Genomic DNA, 19,897 nt, shown 5'->3' with positions numbered 1-19,897 from the left:
GATAATTATTTACACGATATTGATTAGCATTTGCATTATTATTATTATTACTATCTTTCTAGTTAAAGTTATGATGATTTCTCCATCCAGGATTATAAGTATTAGAATAAAGATTAGTAGTTTGGTTTTGTCCTTGGACAAAATTTACCTGTTCTATCTCATTCATACCTTCGTAATCAATGTCTCTCTGGATTGGATCATTAGGATCGCATGGTGCTATAAACTTATCAATTTTGTGCGATAAGGCAGAAAATTGGGCTTGTAACATTGCTACTGGATCAAGATTCATTATACCTTTAACCGATGATGTACCTGAGGATGATGGTTTCGCCGTTGGTATATGTCCACGCTCTGCGGGCCACATACTGCTGTTGATTGCCATTTCCTCCAAAAGTTCTCTTGCTTGGGCGGACGTCTTCTTCATAAATAAACCTCCAGACATAGCATCTAATGAACCTCTAGTTGTAGGATTTAATCCATTATAGAATGTCTGCATCAAAAGTGCATCTGGCAGTTGGTGGTGTGGGCATAAACGTTGAAGTTCTTTAAAACGTTCCCAAGCTTCATAAAGAGTTTCATTATCATTTTGTGTAAAAGATGTCAATTCTTTGATGACTCTTGCGGTTTTTGCTAAGGGAAAATATTTTGATAAAAACGCTTGGACTTAGGAGTGCATGAATGTCGCGTGTCGCGACCGAGGACGGTCATCCGCGGCCGTGAATCGCGTTGTGCAGCGAATTTTTTTCCTGAATTTTAGAGGGATTTTGCTGAAGTTACCGAGGACGCGCATCCGCGGCCGCGAATCGCGTGTTTCAGCCAATTTTTTTCTTAATTTTTGGGGGAATTTTGCTGAAGTTACCGAGAATTTAGTCATTCTCGGCCGCGGATCACCTCGTGGCTACCCAAATTCTGCATATTAACTCAATTTCGTGCAATTTCTTGATAAATTCTATCCTGAACTCCTTGAAAATGTTATCTGTACTTAAAAACACAAATGTAAAACATTAAATGATAAGGAAAACCAAAGGTTTATCCTTATTAATTGGAAAAATAAATGAAAATGCTTTAATTAATGAATGTTAAATTAAGAATAGGAAAGGTTTGGAACTCAAAATAATTGAAGCATTTATGTTCATTTATTAATGTAAGTTAAATGAATCTTTATTTAAGGAATTGAAACTTAGTTATTAATATTTAATTAGTAATGAATGCTTTAAAGTTTTATTTAATAGATTCATAAGTGTAGAATAATGAGTTTCCATATAATCAAAAGAGATATAATGCAAAATAGAAAGTTTTATTGATTTAGCAATATATACAAGATATTTACAAACAAAATAATCAAAGTTATGCTAGAAATTCGTCCCTTTCAATCGGGATTTTCTTAGCCCTATAGCGGTCTATTTTCATCTGCACGAAGGCTTGACGTTCTGGTGCAGAAAGAAAATTTGGGCCTGATCGAAAAACTCGGTTCACTAGACCTTCATATTCTAAAAATTCATAGTCTAGTGTCGGGAAAGGTTCAACATCACTCCAAGGAACAGAAATACTTCCCTTGGTCCCTAGTATTATTCCACATATAATATTCCCGAACCCAACCTTCTTAGCCTTAGATCTAGACGCGGCAACAAGACCCTCCATCAAAATCTTTGAAGAATCAACCACGTTGCCTTGAAATATATCGCCAAGGACATAAAGGTCAGTTTCTTGGACGACACTATTGAACGTGCGACCGACCAGACTGTGACTCAGAAATTTATGCAGATATAGTATAGAGTTGGAATAAAAAGACTTATTATAGGCAAGTTTAGGATTGAAAGGCCAGATGCCGGTGAGCATTCGCCAAATATCAGTGTATGTCATGTCTCTTCCATGATGACGTTTGGTAGTATCCTTCAAGGGAAAACCAAACCAAGCATGCAATTCAGGATATCCAAAAGTGAAAGTTTTGCCATCCCGACGAAAACTAAGACGCACCCGATGCTTGTTAACAAAACGAACCGTACAGAAGAACTCTAATATCCAGTCTCCAATTATAGGAAACTTCATATCAACAAATCTGGTCCATCCTAAACGTTCCATGTAGCGACTCATATCATCTTTAATTCCCAACTGATCGTTAAGAAAGTCATCCATGTATAACATTCCTACAAAGAATGTGTAGCGAAGCTTCAAGAAGCGCCTTCCCTCATCATGATTGAAGATAGGAAAGTTACATCCATAACGCTCGGATATATCAATACGTTTATTGCGTGAAGCAACCACTTTCTTAGGATGAGTGTTTGTGGAAGTCATGGTGTTTGGAATGAGTAAGGAAGAAAGGTTCTGAACTTAATTTCTGGGTAGAGAAAATTGGAAGAAAATCAGAGAATTGTTCTGACAGAGATGAAAAAGAAAGTGACAGAAAACTGAACCTCTAGAACCTATTTATAAAATCCTAGGATGAAAAAGAGGTGTTGTTTTGAAGTGAAAAGGCATGAAATCAGACCTCTTAAAAATTAAGAAACTCAATTTTTCGTTTCTGAAGAGTTGTGTCTGCTGGAGATGAAGAACACAGGTCTGATTTCTGCAGAAATTCAGCGTGTCGCGACCGAGGATTCTGACCCGCGGTCGCGACACGCTGATTTTCTTGCGAAAATCAGGCGTAAAAAACCCCTAACCTCTGATCCTCGACCGAGAATCCCTATCCTCGGTAAGTTCAGAAATTTTTCCTGTCTAATTGAAATCTATTGAAGTCAGAATTCTCAACTGAGAATCCCAAATCCTCTGTAAGTTCAGAAATTTTCCTAGCTAACCAGATTTACCCAAATTCTCAACTGAGAATTCTAAATTCTCTATAAGTTCAAAAAATTTCTCACCTTCTTAAGAATTCTAAATATATGAATTCTCAACTGAGAATTTCAAATTCTCAACTCAGAATCAAAAAATTTCTTCTAATTCACATTAAATTCCTAAAAATTAATTAAAATCATGACTTGAATATATATTTTTTATATATCTAAATTTCTAACATAAAATGATATAATCAAAAACAAAAATAAAAATAAAAATAAATAAATAAATAACTATGTGTAGAAAAACGAAATGATTTATATGTCAAGAAATCTTGTTACGAAATTAGTTCCTATTTCGGAAATATTTTCGTAATAAATTTTACATCGATTACCATTAACTTTGAAACGATTACCGTTGGTTTCCTCAAGTTCTAAAGAACCATAGTCGAATGTTTTGACGACTAAATACGGTCCGGTCCATCTGGACTTAAGTTTTTCTAGAAATATACGAAGCCGTGAATTAAATAACAGCACCTTATCTCCAACATTAAAGTGTTTGACTTTGATCTTGGCATCGTGCCATTTTTTCACTTTTTCTTTATAAATCCTCGCATTCTCATACGATAGATGTCGTAACTCATCTAACTCATTCAAATTGAGCAAACGTTTCTTTCCTGCTTGTTGTAAATCAAAATTAAGTTTTCTAATAGCCCAATAGGCTTTATGTTCTAATTCTACTGGTAAATGACATGCTTTTCCATACACCAAACGATATGGAGTCATTCCTATTGGTGACTTAAATGCAGTACGGTATGCCCATAGCGCATTATTGAGTTTTTGTGACCAATCTTTTCTTGATGGCGAAACAGTTTTCTCTAGAATCCATTTGAGTTCTCTATTTGAGATCTCCGCCTGACCATTAGACTGAGGATGGTATGGCGTTGACACGCGGTGGCGTACTCCATACCTTTTCATAAGCATATCAAAATTTCGATTTATGAAATGGGTACCGCCATCGCTAACAACGAATCTAGGACAACCAAATCTATAAAATATATCGTCAAGAAAATTAACAACTACTTTAGAATCATTCGTAGGGGTTGCAATTGCTTCAACCCACTTCGAAACATAATCAACGGCTACTAATATGTAAGTTTTACCATTGGAAGGCGGAAAAGGCCCCATGAAATCAATTCCCCACATGTCGAAGATTTCAACTTCCAATATGTTTTTGAGGGGCATCTCATCTTTCCTTCCTAAATTTCCCGTTCTTTGGCATTTATCACAACGAGTAATAAATGAACCAACGTCTTTAAACATTGTAGGCCAAAAGAAACCACATTCCAATATTTTAGCTACCGTTTTATTAACTCCATTATGTCCTCCATATGAGCTGGAATGACATTCCGTTATTATAGATTCATATTCATTTTCTCCAACACATCTCCTAATTATCCCGTCACCACATGATTTGAATAGAAAGGGATCTTCCCAAAAATACTGTTTAATATCGAAGAAAAATTTCCTCCTTTGTTGGGAAGATAATCCTTCCGGAACAATATCGGTTGCAAGATAATTAGCAAAATCTGCATACCATGGTGACATGATACTTTCTACCTGATAGAGATGTTCATCGGGGAAATCATCTCGTATACCGATAGTTTCACCTATAGGACCGTTTTCATCTTCTAGTCTCGATAGATGATCGGTGACAAGGTTTTCTACTCCCCTTTTGTCTTTAATTTCTATATCAAATTCTTGTAACAACAAAACCCATCTAATCAGACGCGGTTTTGCATCTTTCTTAGCAAACAGATAACGTAAAGCTGCGTGATCTGTATAAATAATAACTTTAGATCCTAGCAAGTATGACCTAAACTTATCACATGCAAATACTACGGCTAACATTTCTTTTTCTGTTGTTGTGTAATTTAACTGTGCACCTGACAATGTGTGACTTGCATAATAAATAACATGTAATCTTTTATCCTTCCTTTGACCTAAAACACATCCTACAGCTAGGTCACTTGCATCACATATGATTTCAAAAGGCAAATCGCAATCGGGTTTAGCAATTATGGGTGCACTAACTAAAGCTGTTTTCAATGTCTCGAAAGCTTTAATACAATCTTCATTAAAATCGAAGGTTGAATCCTTCATAAGCAAATTAGTAAGTGGTTTGGAAATCACAGAAAAGTTTTTTATAAATCGTCTGTAAAAACCTGCATGTCCTAGAAATGATCTTACTCCCTTGACAGTTGTTGGTGGGGGTAATTTTTCTATTACTGAAGTTTTTGCTCTATCCACTTCTAATCCTTTTTCAGATATTTTATGACCTAAAACAATTCCTTCGTCAACCATGAAATGACATTTTTCCCAATTTAATACTAAATTCGTTTCTTCGCATCTAGAAAGAACTTTATCTAAGTTTTTTAAACATGCATCAAAAGAATCTCCATAAACTGAAAAATCATCCATAAATACTTCCATGATATCTTCGATGAAATCATTAAAAATTACAGTCATACAACGTTGAAAAGTTGCTGGTGCATTACATAGACCAAAAGGCATTCTTCTATATGCAAATGTTCCATAAGGACATGTGAAGGTTGTTTTATCTTGGTCATCCGGGTAAATATATATTTGAAAGAATCCGGAATAGCCATCAAGAAAACAATAAAATGCATGACCGACTATCCTTTCGATCATTTGATCAATGAAAGGTAAAGGAAAATGATCTTTCCTAGTTGCCTTATTTAGGTTCCTATAATCTATACAAACCCTCCAACCGGTGGTGGTTCGCGTAGGTATTAATTCACCTTCATTATTCCTTACTACAGTTATGCCTCCCTTTTTGGGTACACAATGGATTGGACTAACCCATTCACTATCCGAAATAGGATAAATGATTCCATTGTCTAAAAGTTTAGTAATCTCATTTTTTACTACTTCTTTCATGTTCGGATTTAAACGTCTTTGTTTATCCGCTTTAGGTGGCTTGTCTTCTTCTAAGTGAATCCTATGCATTACAATACTAGGATTAATTCCTTTTAAATCTGAAATTTTCCATCCCATACTTCCTATTCTATTTCTAACAACTTCTTTCAATTTTTCTTCTTGATTTTCTGTTAATTTGTTAGAGATGATTATAGGTAGAGTATCACTTCCGCCTAGGAAAGCGTATCTCAGATGGTTTGGTAATTCTTTAAGTTCTAATTTAGGTGGAACTACTACTGAAGGCGGAACTGGTCCATCTTCTCGAATCAAAGGCTCTGGGTCCTTATCTTCTAATTCTTCACCCATTATAGGTTCTATTATTTCTTCTCTTTGAACAATGTCATTAACACATTCTTCAATTAAATCAAGTTTCATACAAGCGAAATCCTCCATAGGATATTTCATTGCTTGATTCATATCGAACTCGATCTTATCGTCACCTATTCGTAAAACTACTTTTCCTTCCGACACATCAACTAGAGCACGTCCCGTGTTCATGAACGGTCTACCAAAGATTAGCGGACAATTAGCATCATAAGCAAAATCTAAGATAACAAAATCAGTAGGAAAAATAAATTTGTCAACTTTCACCAAAACGTCTTCAATTATACCATATGGTCTTTTAGTGGATTAATCCGCTAATTGCAAAACCATATTGGTACGTTTGATGTCTTCTTCTAAACCTAATTTTTCAAAAATAGACAATGGCATCAAGTTTATACTAGCTCCTAAATCACAAAGGCAACTTGGGAATTCCATATTTCCCAATGTACACGGAATGGTAAAGCATCCGGGATCTTTAAGTTTAGTAGGTAATTTGCTTGATACTATCGAACTACAATCTTCAGTAAGTGAAATGGATGAAATTCCTTCCCAACTAATCTTTTTTGAAATTAAATCTTTCAAGAATTTTCCATAGTTAGGAATTTGCGTAATTGCATCCATGAATGTTAAATTTATATGCAAATTTTTAAGCTTATCTAAAAATGATAAAAGTTATTTATCATGGTCCTTATTTCGGACCCTGTGTGGAAAAGGTGGTTTTGGTACAAAAGGTTTCGTACTAGAGTCAATTGTTATATCTTTTTGTTTTAACGTATCTTCTTTGGATTTTGGTAAATCATTTCCAGGTAAAGTTGAATTTCCGGGCATTTCCGGACCTAAATAGTTTTTCCCTGAACGAAGAGTGATAGCCTTAACATGCTCTTTCGGATTTTCTTCCGTTTGGCTGGGAAGACTTCCCTCTTTGCGGGATGGAATTGATTTAGCAAGTTGTCCAATTTGAACCTCCAAATTATGGATGCTAGATGATTGGTTTTTGATAAGCTGATCGAATTTACTTTCGATCCGTTTAAAACCATCGTCTTGATTACTTACCTTTCCATTCATAGCATCTATAAATTTGTCGATTTTTAAAGATAAAGTGCTAATCGTATCTCTTGTTTGATTTTGATAATTATTTACACGATATTGATTAGCATTTGCATTATTATTATTATTACTATCTTTCTAGTTAAAGTTATGATGATTTCTCCATCCAGGATTATAAGTATTAGAATAAAGATTAGTAGTTTGGTTTTGTCCTTGGACAAAATTTACCTGTTCTATCTCATTCATACCTTCGTAATCAATGTCTCTCTGGATTGGATCATTAGGATCGCATGGTGCTATAAACTTATCAATTTTGTGCGATAAGGCAGAAAATTGGGCTTGTAACATTGCTACTGGATCAAGATTCATTATACCTTTAACCGATGATGTACCTGAGGATGATGGTTTCGCCGTTGGTATATGTCCACGCTCTGCGGGCCACATACTGCTGTTGATTGCCATTTCCTCCAAAAGTTCTCTTGCTTGGGCGGACGTCTTCTTCATAAATAAACCTCCAGACATAGCATCTAATGAACCTCTAGTTGTAGGATTTAATCCATTATAGAATGTCTGCATCAAAAGTGCATCTGGCAGTTGGTGGTGTGGGCATAAACGTTGAAGTTCTTTAAAACGTTCCCAAGCTTCATAAAGAGTTTCATTATCATTTTGTGTAAAAGATGTCAATTCTTTGATGACTCTTGCGGTTTTTGCTAAGGGAAAATATTTTGATAAAAACGCTTGGGCTAATTGGTCCCAAGTTTCAAATGTTGCATCAGGCATAGAAGTTAACCAAATTTTTGCCTTGTCCTTCAAAGTGAAAGGAAAGAGGCGAAGTTTGATTGCTTCGGCTGTTACATCAGTAATTTTAAAAGTATCACAAATTTCTAAGAAATTTGTCAAATGTGCATTAGGGTTTTCGTTAGGTAGTCCATAAAACGTTACGTTGTTTTGCAACATATTAAGCAAAGCAGGCTTAATTTCAAATTGATTTGCGTTTATACGGGGTCTAACTACACTATTAGTTACACCGGCCATTCCTGGCCTAGCATAATCCATAAGTGTCGGTGGATCGGCCATATTTTCTAGCTGGTCTACTTTGGATTTTAAGGGTGTTTTGTCTTTGTCTTTGTTGTTTTTCTTGTTTTTCTTAAGTGTTCTTTCAATTTCTGGATCAAAAGGGTCTGGTGGCGTGCCCGAATTTTGCGAACTGCGCATGAACTTGAAATTGTTACACGAGCCAAACTACCTTCAAAACAAAATTGAAAACAAATATGTTATATAAACTGAAAAATAAATAAAATATAAAAATTGTATAAAAATAATGTGTAAACCTAGATTCGAAAATAAAATACGAAAAATAAAAATTTTGTCAAAAATTTTGGCGTATCCCCGGCAACGGCGCCAAAAACTTGTTGAGCGATTTCCGCAAGTGCACGGTTTCGCTTGTAGTAATAAAAATATCGATCCCACAGGGATACGTTTTTTAACGAAAAACTTATTTTTGAATTTATTAATTTCGAACTTGTTAGATTTATTATTAATTGTAAATGAAAAGTGAAATTTGTCTAATTGAATTTAGGAAAAATAATTGTTTAATTGAGTTTATGAACTTTGAATACTTGAAAAATGCTGGAATAAGATTTTATATTTAGAATAAATCGATTGTTAGAAAGATCTTCTGATTTAGGGATGAATTTTACAAAACAGGAACATTTAGAACTTTTTAGAAAAACAATGAATGTATTCATTTGCATTAAGCAAAGAAAACAACTTAAACTTTGTATCAATTATGATGATGAAATAAATGATGGAACCTCTAATTAATTGGCTTTGAACGCGACAAAACCCTTTCAGGATAGTTGCCCTTACTCAAATTAAAACTCTTTCGAGATGATAATTTGCCTAAGTGTTCAACAAAGTTTCCTTGTAATGGTTTTGAATTCAACTGCGTATTAATGAAAACACCAGCCTCACTTATATTGGATTGGTTACCATAAGTGCTGCATAACGATTTGTCGAATAGAACGGACTTTATTAGATGAAATATAAATTGATACAAGTTTACAGAGAACATGGAGCATCGAGTTCTTCGAGGGCGTGCAAGTGAATGGCTTGATCGGTTCCTTTCCTTGGGTTTCCTTAGAGGTTGTCAGGCTCAGGGGCGAACACTCTACTCAATCTTCTCACTGTAACTTCGTAATAGGGATTCGGTCGGCCACTACCATGATGCAAACTAAAACTGGAACAATGTCTAAACGCTACTGAATTGTAATTAAACTATAAACAATATGTGTACCTCATCTTGTTTTGTACAGAATCTAATTTCTAACTCTCGAAATGTTTTTACTTAGAACTTAGACATAAGTTCTACGCTCTGATTCTATATCTATATTATAACATTTCATTGCATTTTTTCTCAACATCAACTCTTTATTTATAGATGTTGAAGGGTTGTGTTTGAAGTGATGTATCCGTTGGTTAAGAGTCGTGTCCGTTGTGAAATGACGTCTTTATCCACTTGAACGAACGCGTTTCTTGGATTTCAGCATGTGTTAAATGCTTTTGGCAAATTTTCTGCACTTACCGAGGATAGGAATCCTCGGCCGTGAATGACGTAGCATTAAGTTGAACGTTGGACGAAGGGGAGAAATGGCTAAACCACGCGTGTCGCGGCCACGGGTTGGGGATTCACTGTCGCGGCACGGTGAGTTTTCTCACTTCTTTGCTTTCGTTCGTGTCCTCGACTTGGTGCTTTCGATTTACGTCGTCTTTGACTCCTTTTGTAGGGTTTTTCTTCTGTTTTTGATCCTTTTTTGTTCCTATTTGGATTTTACCAAATATTTAGGTACCTTGCAAGAAAGAAAGATATTCGAGAGTAAAAGTAACCTAAACAGATATAAACAACATAAATTTGTAATAAAAAATGATGTAAATGTTAATGATATTTTAGGTATATTTTGGGCTTAACACACTTTAATTGATTCTAGATTTTTCAATTAATGCCAAATATGAAATTGTACCCATTGCCAAATAAGAAAAAGCAGCGGTGCCCTTCAATTATAGTATTTGATGTAGTGGAACCAGTTGAAGTCTCCATCCTTCTATATTCGATTAATTCCTTATTTTTTAAAAATTGATAAAGGATGATCATATCCAATTGATTCCTTAATTTTTAAAAATTGATAAAGGATGATCGAGAGTGGGTGAAAATTAACAAAACTATATATTAGTTAAGAGAGAGAATGATTAAATGAAGAGAAACAATGGAGAGAGAAAGAGAGAGGGAAAGGATAAAGAAAAGGGTATAAAAGTAATTTAATATTGGAGGGTTAAATTTTAACTTTTTGACCGGTCAAACTGTTGACGTGGCACGTTGGTTTCAAGTTGACCGGTCATTTTTACCTGCTGTATACCATTTTGGGAGGTCACCTATAAGTTCGTACATATTTAATGAGACAAATTGAAGATTGTACACCAAAGTGTGAAATAGGGCAAATGTTGTACACCATTGATGAAATTTACCCTAAGATAACTATCTAAGTTAGAAATGCCCAATATTGATAGTCATCATTGAAAAATCTTATTCTTCTTGCTTCGCCGTCCGAGCAGTTGGAGATCAAACGGACGAGTGATGGCGACCGCCGGGGAGAACCAATCAATAAATTCTTGTATGCCCGCAGACACAGTATGGTTCTCAAAGGGAGACAGAAAAACCTCTCTTGCTTAGATATTCTCCTATAGAAGCAGATGCAAAAAGAAAATGATGGAAAAGTGATGATGACCAGTCGGGAGAACCAACCTTATACTTTTGAATGCCGCTGACGCAGTGTGGATTTGAAAAGAGAGAGAAATCTCTTTTGCCCAGATCTTCTCCTACAGATGCAGATGCAAAAAGAAAAGGACGGAGAATAGATTGTGAGGAGAGAAGAAATTAAAGTGTTTTTAATTTTTTTACATTTAATTACTTGTAATAGATTTTAACATGTGTCAACTTTTTAATGGATCGCATATTGTAAATTTTCTCCTTAGAGCATCTCCAACAGCCTCTTAAATTGGCTCTTAAGTTAAAATTTGAGGAGAGAGAATGAAAAATCAGCTCCAACGATCTCTTAGTGACTTCTCAAATTACTAAGAGCCTATCGATCATTTCTATTAATAGAGAGCATATCTCCACCTCTTAGTGCCTCTTAATTCATTTTTTTATTATTAATTTATTATTGAGGAGTCTCTCGCCTCTCACTATTAATAAATATAACAACAAAATTAACAATTTTAATGATAAAATAATAAATAAAGAGTGAATATAAGGAGTATTGTTGGAGATAATATGTTTTAACAACTCTTAAATCACTAAGAGTCAATTGTTTATATTATTTTTAAAGAGTGCACTAAGAATCTCTTGGAAATGCTGTTAGGAGTTAAAAACGTTTTACCTTTTTGTTCCATTAAAATATCTTTACAAAAACCGGAAGAACATTTACTTTTGTATTTATATACAAATAAAAGGTTTAATACATCGCCAGCTCTCTGAATTTGTCCATAATAATAGATTGACTCTCTGAACTTTGGAAGTGCCTCACCAGCTCCCTAAACTTGCTTATTTTGTATCACCAGCTTCCTAAACTTGTCCATAAAAATTGATTAGCTTCCTGAACTTTGTAAGTGTCTCACCAGCTCCATAAACTTGCTTATTCTGTAACAACTAAATACAAAAACCATAATACTAACTCGGATTAAGGTGCAAAACCCCTATGGGTCAGGAGTAATTTTACCCCTAACGTCTAAAAATGTATAATTTTACCCCTAACACTGGAAGCCAAGAGCAATTTTACCCCTAACGTTGATAAATTAAGTTAATTTGAGAAATAATTCATCAAACTGTCTTATCGGTCATGAATCTTGTCATCTACACTTCACACATGCGTCATTTTATCAATAACAACTCACAAACATATGTTGGGATGTAAAAAAAATAAAAAAAATATACTGACTTTTGTACGAATTGGATAAAAAAAATCAAAAAATTCACCAACTTTATAAATTTGCTTTTGACTACTAATGTTAGGGGTAAAATTGCATCATTTTAGACGCTAGGGTAAAATTACTTCTGACCCAAAACGTTATGGGTATTTTTGCACCTTAATCTGAGTTAGTATTATGATTGTTGCATTTAGTTGTTACGGAATAAATAAGTTTAGGGAGTTGGTGAGACATTTACAAAGTTTAGGAAGCTAATAAATTTTTATGGACAAGTTTAGAGAGCCGGTGATACAAATAAGCAAATTTAAGGAGCTGGTGAGACATTTGCAAAGTTCAAAAAGTCAATCTACTATTATAAACAAGTTCTGGATTAGGTCCAAATGAAATAAATAAATTATATCCATGATATTTTAGCTTTGATATTACTTTATGGGGTTAGGTTATGCTTACTTTGTTTTTGATAAAGTAAGCCTTATTTTGTTTTTTCTACCATTGGATGGTGATGAATTTTGACAAAGTAAGCTCATCCAATAGTAGAAAAAACAAAGTAAAGTTTACTTTGTCAAAAACAAAGGGCCCGTTTGTTTTACCTACTATTTGCTGTTGTTGTTTACTATTTACTGTTACGGTTTGCTTTTTGCTGTTACGGTTTGATGTTACTATTACGATTTGCTATTTGCTGTTGGAAAAAGCAGCTTTTCCAAAAAGCAGAGATTCTCTGCTTTTGTAAAAGATTGCTTTTCGGGTGTAAAAAGGCAAACATGAAATCACTAACCAAATACTTAATGCTGCTTTTCAATTGTGAAAGACAAACAAGAGATCATTAGCCAAACACTTGAAACTCTCTTTTTTGAAGTGAAAAGGCAAAAGGAACCTGAAAATGAGTAACCAAACGCCCCCAAAATAAGCATAGAAGGCACCTTACTTTATGTTCCCTAAACTTCAAATTAGACAAACAAAAAAAAAATCCCTAAATTTTATCTTTTACCTTCTATATAAAAGTAAAAGATTTGAAGATAACTAAACCAGGACAACATGCATCTAAATGGATTCGAAAATTAAAATTACTTGTTAAATGAATTAGAAAAAAAAAATTGAAGAATTAAAATTATTTATAATATTAATCGAATCAGATCTACAATAAAGATTTAAAATTTAATGACTTTTATGGTACTCCCTCCATTCTCAAATAAGTGTCGTTTTAGATAATTGTTTTTATTCTTTTTTAAGTGTCGTTTTCGTTTTTCAATAAAATTTAGTATAGTTTTTTGGTCTAAGCATTTAAATTTTGTCTTGATTTATATGTTTTTTAATCTTTCAAAGTTTCTTCTCCAATCATTATAGGAGAGAGAATTTTTATTTAGTTAATTTATGTAAATTTATTAATTTAAGTGCATATTAATTATGTTTCTTAATTTGTGTGAAAATTGTAAAACAACACTTATTTGAGAATGGAAGGAGTAGTAAATAATAAAATTTAGAGAGTTTTGCATCCAATTTTAAAATTTAAAGGCTATAAAAAAGTAAGAACCTTAAGGGGCCAAAAGTGTAATTTAATCCAAATAAGATTGAAAAGATATAGAGGGTCAAGAAAGTAAAAAAGCTGGCTTTGGAGCTTGGATTGTTTTGTTGGGGGTGGAAAGTGTTCCCTTTTATAACCTAAGCTTAAGCAAGTGGTGGAGTCAAATTTGAGTGAACGGTGGGGTGTTCTTCGTCGTCTTTGGGAACTGGGAATCGTGAAATTGTTGTCAGCTCGGTTGGCGGTGGTGGCGGGGTGTCGCAGGTGAGGTTTTCTTCTTCCTAATCCCATGTTCCAGAGACCGATTCAACCCTACCACGGCGGTGCTGGGCCTGCTCTTGGGATTGTAGGTCACCAGGAAGACATGCAACTTCAAATGGCAAACCACACTCATACTCCTGATACTCAAACAATTGGAGCTGGAGAGCCATGCCTTGTTCTCACTTCCGATCCCAAACCTCGTCTCCGTTGGACTGCCGATCTTCACGAACGCTTCGTCGACGCCGTTGCTCAGCTTGGTGGTGCCAATAGTCTGTGCTTCCCTTTTTCCTCCTTGCATTCTCTTTGTTTTGCTATGAAATTTGTTTTAAGCTTTTTTTTTTTCCTGTTTACTGTTATTGTTTGTGTATCTCTTTATCCACTTTGAAGATAGATTTTTTGGAATTCTCTATTTACATTTCCTTATTGATTGTGTATTTATATATTCCAAGCTATGTTTTGTTTGATTCGTACTAGCATGTTTTGTTTTTAGGGGAGATATACGGTTATCTGCACATACACAATGTTCACCAACACTGCTTATGCTTGCTTTAAAGTTCTTCAAGTTTAGGAACGTCCCGAACTTTGTATAGAGTGGTTAGAACTCCTTTTTACAGAAATCTCTGAGCTCTCTCATCAAACTCTTCACATTATTTTCGTTCCTTCAGTCCTTTTCTTTTATTCTCGTGTTTTCATCTGAGTTCTAGCTTTTACTTCCGTATTTCCAAAAGCAATTTATGTGGTCAATTTGCGTGCAAAACTTCATGATGTTGAGAAGCAACACATCTCTTCACACTTCTTGTTGTTCCTAGCTTGAAACTTGGTTCAACATCAGTTGGCCTTACCTTATTTTCTAGAAAGAAAGAGAGATAGAAAGAATTTTACAAATTAATCACACTTTCTTCCTCCAGTTAGATATGGAGAAAGATACGCAGAGTCTTATCAAACTTGGGTTACCCTGTTTCTTTACTGGTAAATTTGAACGTATACTTGTTGACTCGGCAGGTGGAACAACTTACGTTGATATACATGTGAACAAGCTTAAATTGCTTATGTCTTAATTATTATTTATTTTTAGACTACTAGTTCACTGGAAAGTACTTTCATGCAGAAGCTACACCGAAGGCCATCATGCGAACAATGAACGTAAAAGGACTTACTCTCTTCCATTTGAAGAGTCACCTCCAGGTATTATGTCATTGTTGTGTAATTTTCCTCATATCATGCTATTAGTTATTCTAATGTTGGTTGAAATGGAACGTTTTTTTAGTTGTCAATGTGTATGTTTCTTATGTATTGCAGAAATACAGATTGGGTAAGCAATCAGGGAAGGATATGAGTGAAGTTGCAAAAGACGGTAGGTCCTGCAATATTCATTCTGTTCCTTCACAGTGTATGATAGCATCAACATAATTTTGCTTCTTCATCAATCTAAGATTCTGATTTGGACACTGATAAAAAAAAATATCATATGATTGGAAACCTAAAATCTAAATAGAATGTCTTTTTTCTTTTCTGTTTTATCCGAATTGACTTTCCCCGCGTTTTTATGGAAGGATTGCCTGGCTCGTACTTGGTAGAAAATCCCAGCAGCAATAATGCTTCTCCAGATGATTCTTCTGATATGAATGAGTAAGGAAATTTTTCTTCCTTCCCTAAAAATTCTCTGATGTGCGGAGCTGCTAAATATACAAATGTCATGTTTAGGGGTTATGAAGTCAAGGAGGCATTAAGAGTACAAATGGAAGTCCAAAGTAAATTATATCTCCAAGTTGAGGTGAATCTTCTCATTTTGGAATGATTTATACTTCCTGTCTGATTTTAGAATGTTTTCCGTGTAGTATAATCTCCAGGTTGGGCACATTGGATATATCTGATAATTATGGTCCTCTGGGTAACCTTTTTTCCGATAAATGCCGAATCAAGCTTCAACACTGACAAAAACTTTCTTTGATAATTAACAAAACCTTCATCTTTTTCAACAAGATAATTATAAAAAAATTGGATTTGGCTTTGAATTTCTTTCATTTTGGCAAGATCCTGACTCAAGCTAGCTGATCTTCCCTCCCACCTTGATATGTAGGCAGAGAAACATGTGCAAATTCGTCAGGATGCAGAACGGAGATATTTGGCGATGCTTGAGAGGGCTTGTAAGATGCTTGCTGATCAATTTCTTGGAGGTACATTTATGGACATAGACAGCCAGAAGGGTTTAGGGACAAAGACTCCCAGAGTCTCCATTGACCCACTCGGCTTTTACTCCTTACAAACTGAAACAGAAGCAGCAGGAGACTTGCATGGGCAAGAAGAAACGCCATCTAGTCTGCATCACCAAGGAGCTGATTGTTCGACAGAAAGTTGCCTAACTTCGAATGAGAGTCCCGGAGGGGTGACTCTGGAAGGATCTACAGCTGGAAGTAAGAAACAGATAGCAAGTATGGAGCCAGTGACAGCATCTATGGTTTGGGGTGATCCCCATGGCATAACTGGGTACGGCATATGGAGCTGAAACTGAAAGTTGGTATGTTCAGTTTTTATGAGGTAGTTGATCTCATGGTTAAAATTTCAAGTTCCAAGTGTACAAATAGTATTGCGAACATGTCAACTAACTGTGTTGATAAGAGTAGTGGAAATGACCTTAGATTGTAAATTAAATTGTTGCTGCATGGACATTTTGCTTATGACTCGACTCGTCTCCATCTTTTTGCAACTTGTTTTTCATTTTTCAAAAAGCACACTGCCTTTTCAGGTTAGATATCTTCTGTAGTTAGGGCTGTAAAAGCTCGATCTGGTCGGCTTATAAACGAGCTGAGTTTGAGCACGGTGAAACTCGACTCCAAGGCTTGCGTGCAGGCTTGGTTATAGGTTTATAAACTAGTTTGATTATAATGTTCATGAACAGGCTTGTGAGTAAATTTGGTTCCATTATTTATTTAATAGTAAGAAGTTTTATAAAAAAGAAAATGTAAAACAACGTAGTTTTGTGTAAACTTTAATTTTCTAGGTTTAAAAACTATGAAATTTTATATTAAAGAAATTTCAAATAACATAATTAATGAGCGAAGTTCATGATAAAAATTCACGAGTTGCTCACAAAAGAGCTCTTGTTAATTTCCTAATAAGCCAAGCATGAACAGGTTAAAGTTTGGCTCCACTCGACTCGATTATAGCTTTACCTGTAGTTGACTCATACATAAAATCCAAGTGATATAGTTTGGTATGAGCAGATTCTGATCAGGAGGGTAGCTTTACCTGTAGTTGACTCATACATAAAATCCAAGTGATATAGTTTGGTATGAGTAGATTCTGATCAGGAGGGGGTTTGAGCACCCATTGCGCAACGAAAAACTCCATTGAAAAACTCCATTGATTAGGATAAAGACATTCCAAAACTTTCAAATAAGCATCCATATGATTAGAGTTAGGGGTTTTACGAACCGAATCCAGATCGAGCCTGAATAGGTTTAGTATTATGAGTCTAGCTTTGATCAAGCTTATATATTAAAACAAACAAACAACTATGATGGCCGAGCTCTAAGAAAAGTAACAATTTTTAAGTTGTTAGAGAAGAGAAGAAACTCATATATTACGGATGGTTTTGTTATTGGTATAGTGGCTTATGAGCATTAGTTTTTAAGTTTTCTATTTTGAATTTTGAATTTCCAATTTCTGGATTACACAAAGCCTTAAAGCAATCATTAAACGTTTTTTTTTTTTTTTGACTTTTGTGAGTTATGATTATTTAAGAGTTAGAATCCATGATTGTAGTAACTAAAAATATAATCGAATTTATTTATAAGCTTTCGAACCAAACTTAAAGAAATTCATATTTGGTTTGTTAATGTCTCGAATCCAGCCTTATTGAGTCAAGTTTTGATTGAGCCAAACTCGAATAGCTTATAAGCTATCTTGGTTAATTGGAACACTCACTATCTATAATTTTCCATCACCGGTACAAGAATTGTGAAAATATTGGTTTCTGTGATTGCTGGCCGGCCTCTCCAATGAATGACCGGCTTTAATGTTCAAAGCAGCGCCGGCCTCAGTCACATACTTGTGTTAAAGGCCTGTTTTAAACTCGAAATTGGCCCAATCAAAATTGGACCCAATTGATCAAACAATCTTTATTACTTGGGAAATTGAAATTCTGTTAGACACGATTGTACATTTTATAGAAATAATTAGCTAGCTTTGCAAGTTTTTTTTGAAAGAGAAGTTCATAAATTTTATTAAAAACTGTCAGGGACATTCTAATTAGACTGTTCCTAATAATTACAGTAAACAAATAATGAATGAAAAAATTAGCATAGGATCGAACATCTCTTGAAACAAAAACCACAGAAAAGCTTGGACACAAAAGTAGAATGGATTTCGTTTCTACAATCACATTTTCAAATTCTGTCAGGTCCCTCGTAGTGGAAAAAATAACCTCAACTACGATTTTAGCATCAGTCTCGAAAATAATCTGGTCATAATATTAGGCTTTCTTTGCAAGTTTATTTGATATGATTATTAGTTTTTATATTTATATCATATATCAATATATAAATAACATAACATCTTTGAAGGAAAAAGACGTGCATAAAATGGAGGAAGAGATATTAAAGAAATTTAAGGAATGGAGAGATGAACAGATGTCATATAATTATAATAAGAAGATGAATTCGAAGGTCATTCCCAACTTGGTGGAGTTGCTGATTAATTAATTAATTTTTTTTAATTTTTGTGAAAGGAATGAAATGGAATAAAAACAAACACTTTGCAATCATATTTAGATAAAAACAAATTCTTTTTTTTTGTTTATAACGGAATATTTCCAAAGGTAGATTCCGTTAAATGGCCGGAGGAGGATGTCTTCATTCTGGTTTTTCTAATTATTTTTATTTTTATTAAAAACTAAGCAAAGTGACACTCAAAAGTATATACCTACATAAATAGAAAAAAATTAATCTTTGGGCCTTCCAATGTATGTATGGAAATTCTAGCAATATGATAATTTGTTGTAAACAAAATTCATATAAATAATTACTCGGTAATATAATTCAGCATTTAAATTTGTGATCATTACATCTCGCTTTTAGTTTTTAGTTATTTTTTGCTTTTCTTTTTCTTGATTAAATATTGTTGAATTTTTTTTTTATGTTATTTCAATTGATGGAAAACCTAGACGACTCCAAGCTGACAGTGTTGATCACAGAGAATGAAGATCAATTGTTACGTAACACTAAAAAAAGCAAAAGAACCAGATGACTCTTCTATGCACTCGAGCCTGAACGACTTTCTAGCTTCTCATTGGAAAACAAAAACTTCATGAAAAAAGACTTTGTTTGGGTGATGTAGATTGAAATCGACTGAAGATTGTAAACCAATAAATAATCTGATCTTCTCACGTTAGACTTGAAGGTTGAGTTAACCAAAGGATATGAAAATCCAAGCTCTCAACGGAGGCTATTGTTTAAATCCATCAAAGAGGGGAGCTTAAATACTCTCCCAAATAAGAAGGGAAAAGACCAAAAGCCCATGAATAGGGTTTTGGTCAAAACATGTGCACAAGGGTATGATAGGAAAATAGGAGAGTCCATGGCAGTTTAGTAATAAGAGGGTGATGGCAAAACAGTAAATAAAGAGTAACAGAAATTGGTCCCCTCAAGGTGAGAACTTGGAGGAGAAGTATTCTCCTGGACAAGTACGCCCCGCGTAGATGCGCTCCTGAACTTGGAGGTGCTTGCTCGTACTCATTACGCGTGGCGTCCTGCGGAATACGCCCCGCGTCATTAGGCTCCTGAGTTTGATGGCTCTGTGGACGGGAATCTGGCGTGGCGCCCAAGGCGTACGCCCCGCGTGTTTGACCTTCTGGAAAACTTCCTGCTCGAGATTGCTATCCACGCCCCGCGTGTTAATGGTGGCGCCCCGCGTCCCCGCATTACTTGATCCTCCTCCCATGACAACACTCCCCACGCCTGGCGTCCTGCTAGGTGATAGGGATCAAAAACCCCTA

General features: G+C 34.8%; 1 protein-coding gene and 2 non-coding genes across 4 annotated transcripts; all 3 read left to right on the top strand.

The window, feature by feature from the left end:
* The first annotated feature begins 512 nt into the window (after positions 1 to 512).
* Positions 513 to 619, top strand: LOC136210106 (small nucleolar RNA R71). Its single transcript, XR_010677813.1, has one exon. It is a non-coding gene; the product is annotated as a small nucleolar RNA R71 (small nucleolar RNA).
* A 7,115-nt stretch (positions 620 to 7,734) lies between these two features.
* On the top strand, positions 7,735 to 7,841 carry LOC136210105 (small nucleolar RNA R71). Its single transcript, XR_010677812.1, has one exon. It is a non-coding gene; the product is annotated as a small nucleolar RNA R71 (small nucleolar RNA).
* A 5,892-nt stretch (positions 7,842 to 13,733) lies between these two features.
* LOC136209462 (protein PHR1-LIKE 2-like) lies at positions 13,734 to 16,580 on the top strand. Of its 2 annotated transcripts, none has more exons than XM_066000930.1 (6): positions 13,734 to 14,171; positions 15,014 to 15,087; positions 15,202 to 15,256; positions 15,456 to 15,531; positions 15,607 to 15,676; positions 15,983 to 16,580. In XM_066000930.1, the coding sequence occupies exons 1-6, from the start codon at positions 13,931 to 13,933 to the stop codon at positions 16,406 to 16,408; spliced, it is 942 nt and encodes a 313-aa protein (XP_065857002.1). In that variant the 5' UTR covers positions 13,734 to 13,930; the 3' UTR covers positions 16,409 to 16,580. The 2 variants fall into 2 exon arrangements, with proteins under 2 accessions (XP_065857002.1, XP_065857001.1); XM_066000929.1 differs by having other exon boundaries at positions 13,736 to 14,171; positions 15,011 to 15,087.
* The last annotated feature ends 3,317 nt before the right edge of the window (positions 16,581 to 19,897 follow it).

Source organism: Euphorbia lathyris, chromosome 10 (assembly GCF_963576675.1).
Source record: "Euphorbia lathyris chromosome 10, ddEupLath1.1, whole genome shotgun sequence".
NCBI classification, from domain to species: domain Eukaryota; kingdom Viridiplantae; phylum Streptophyta; class Magnoliopsida; order Malpighiales; family Euphorbiaceae; genus Euphorbia; species Euphorbia lathyris.
The sequence above is the reverse complement of the archived record's forward strand: the minus strand, read 5'-3'. Positions and strand labels throughout refer to the sequence as shown.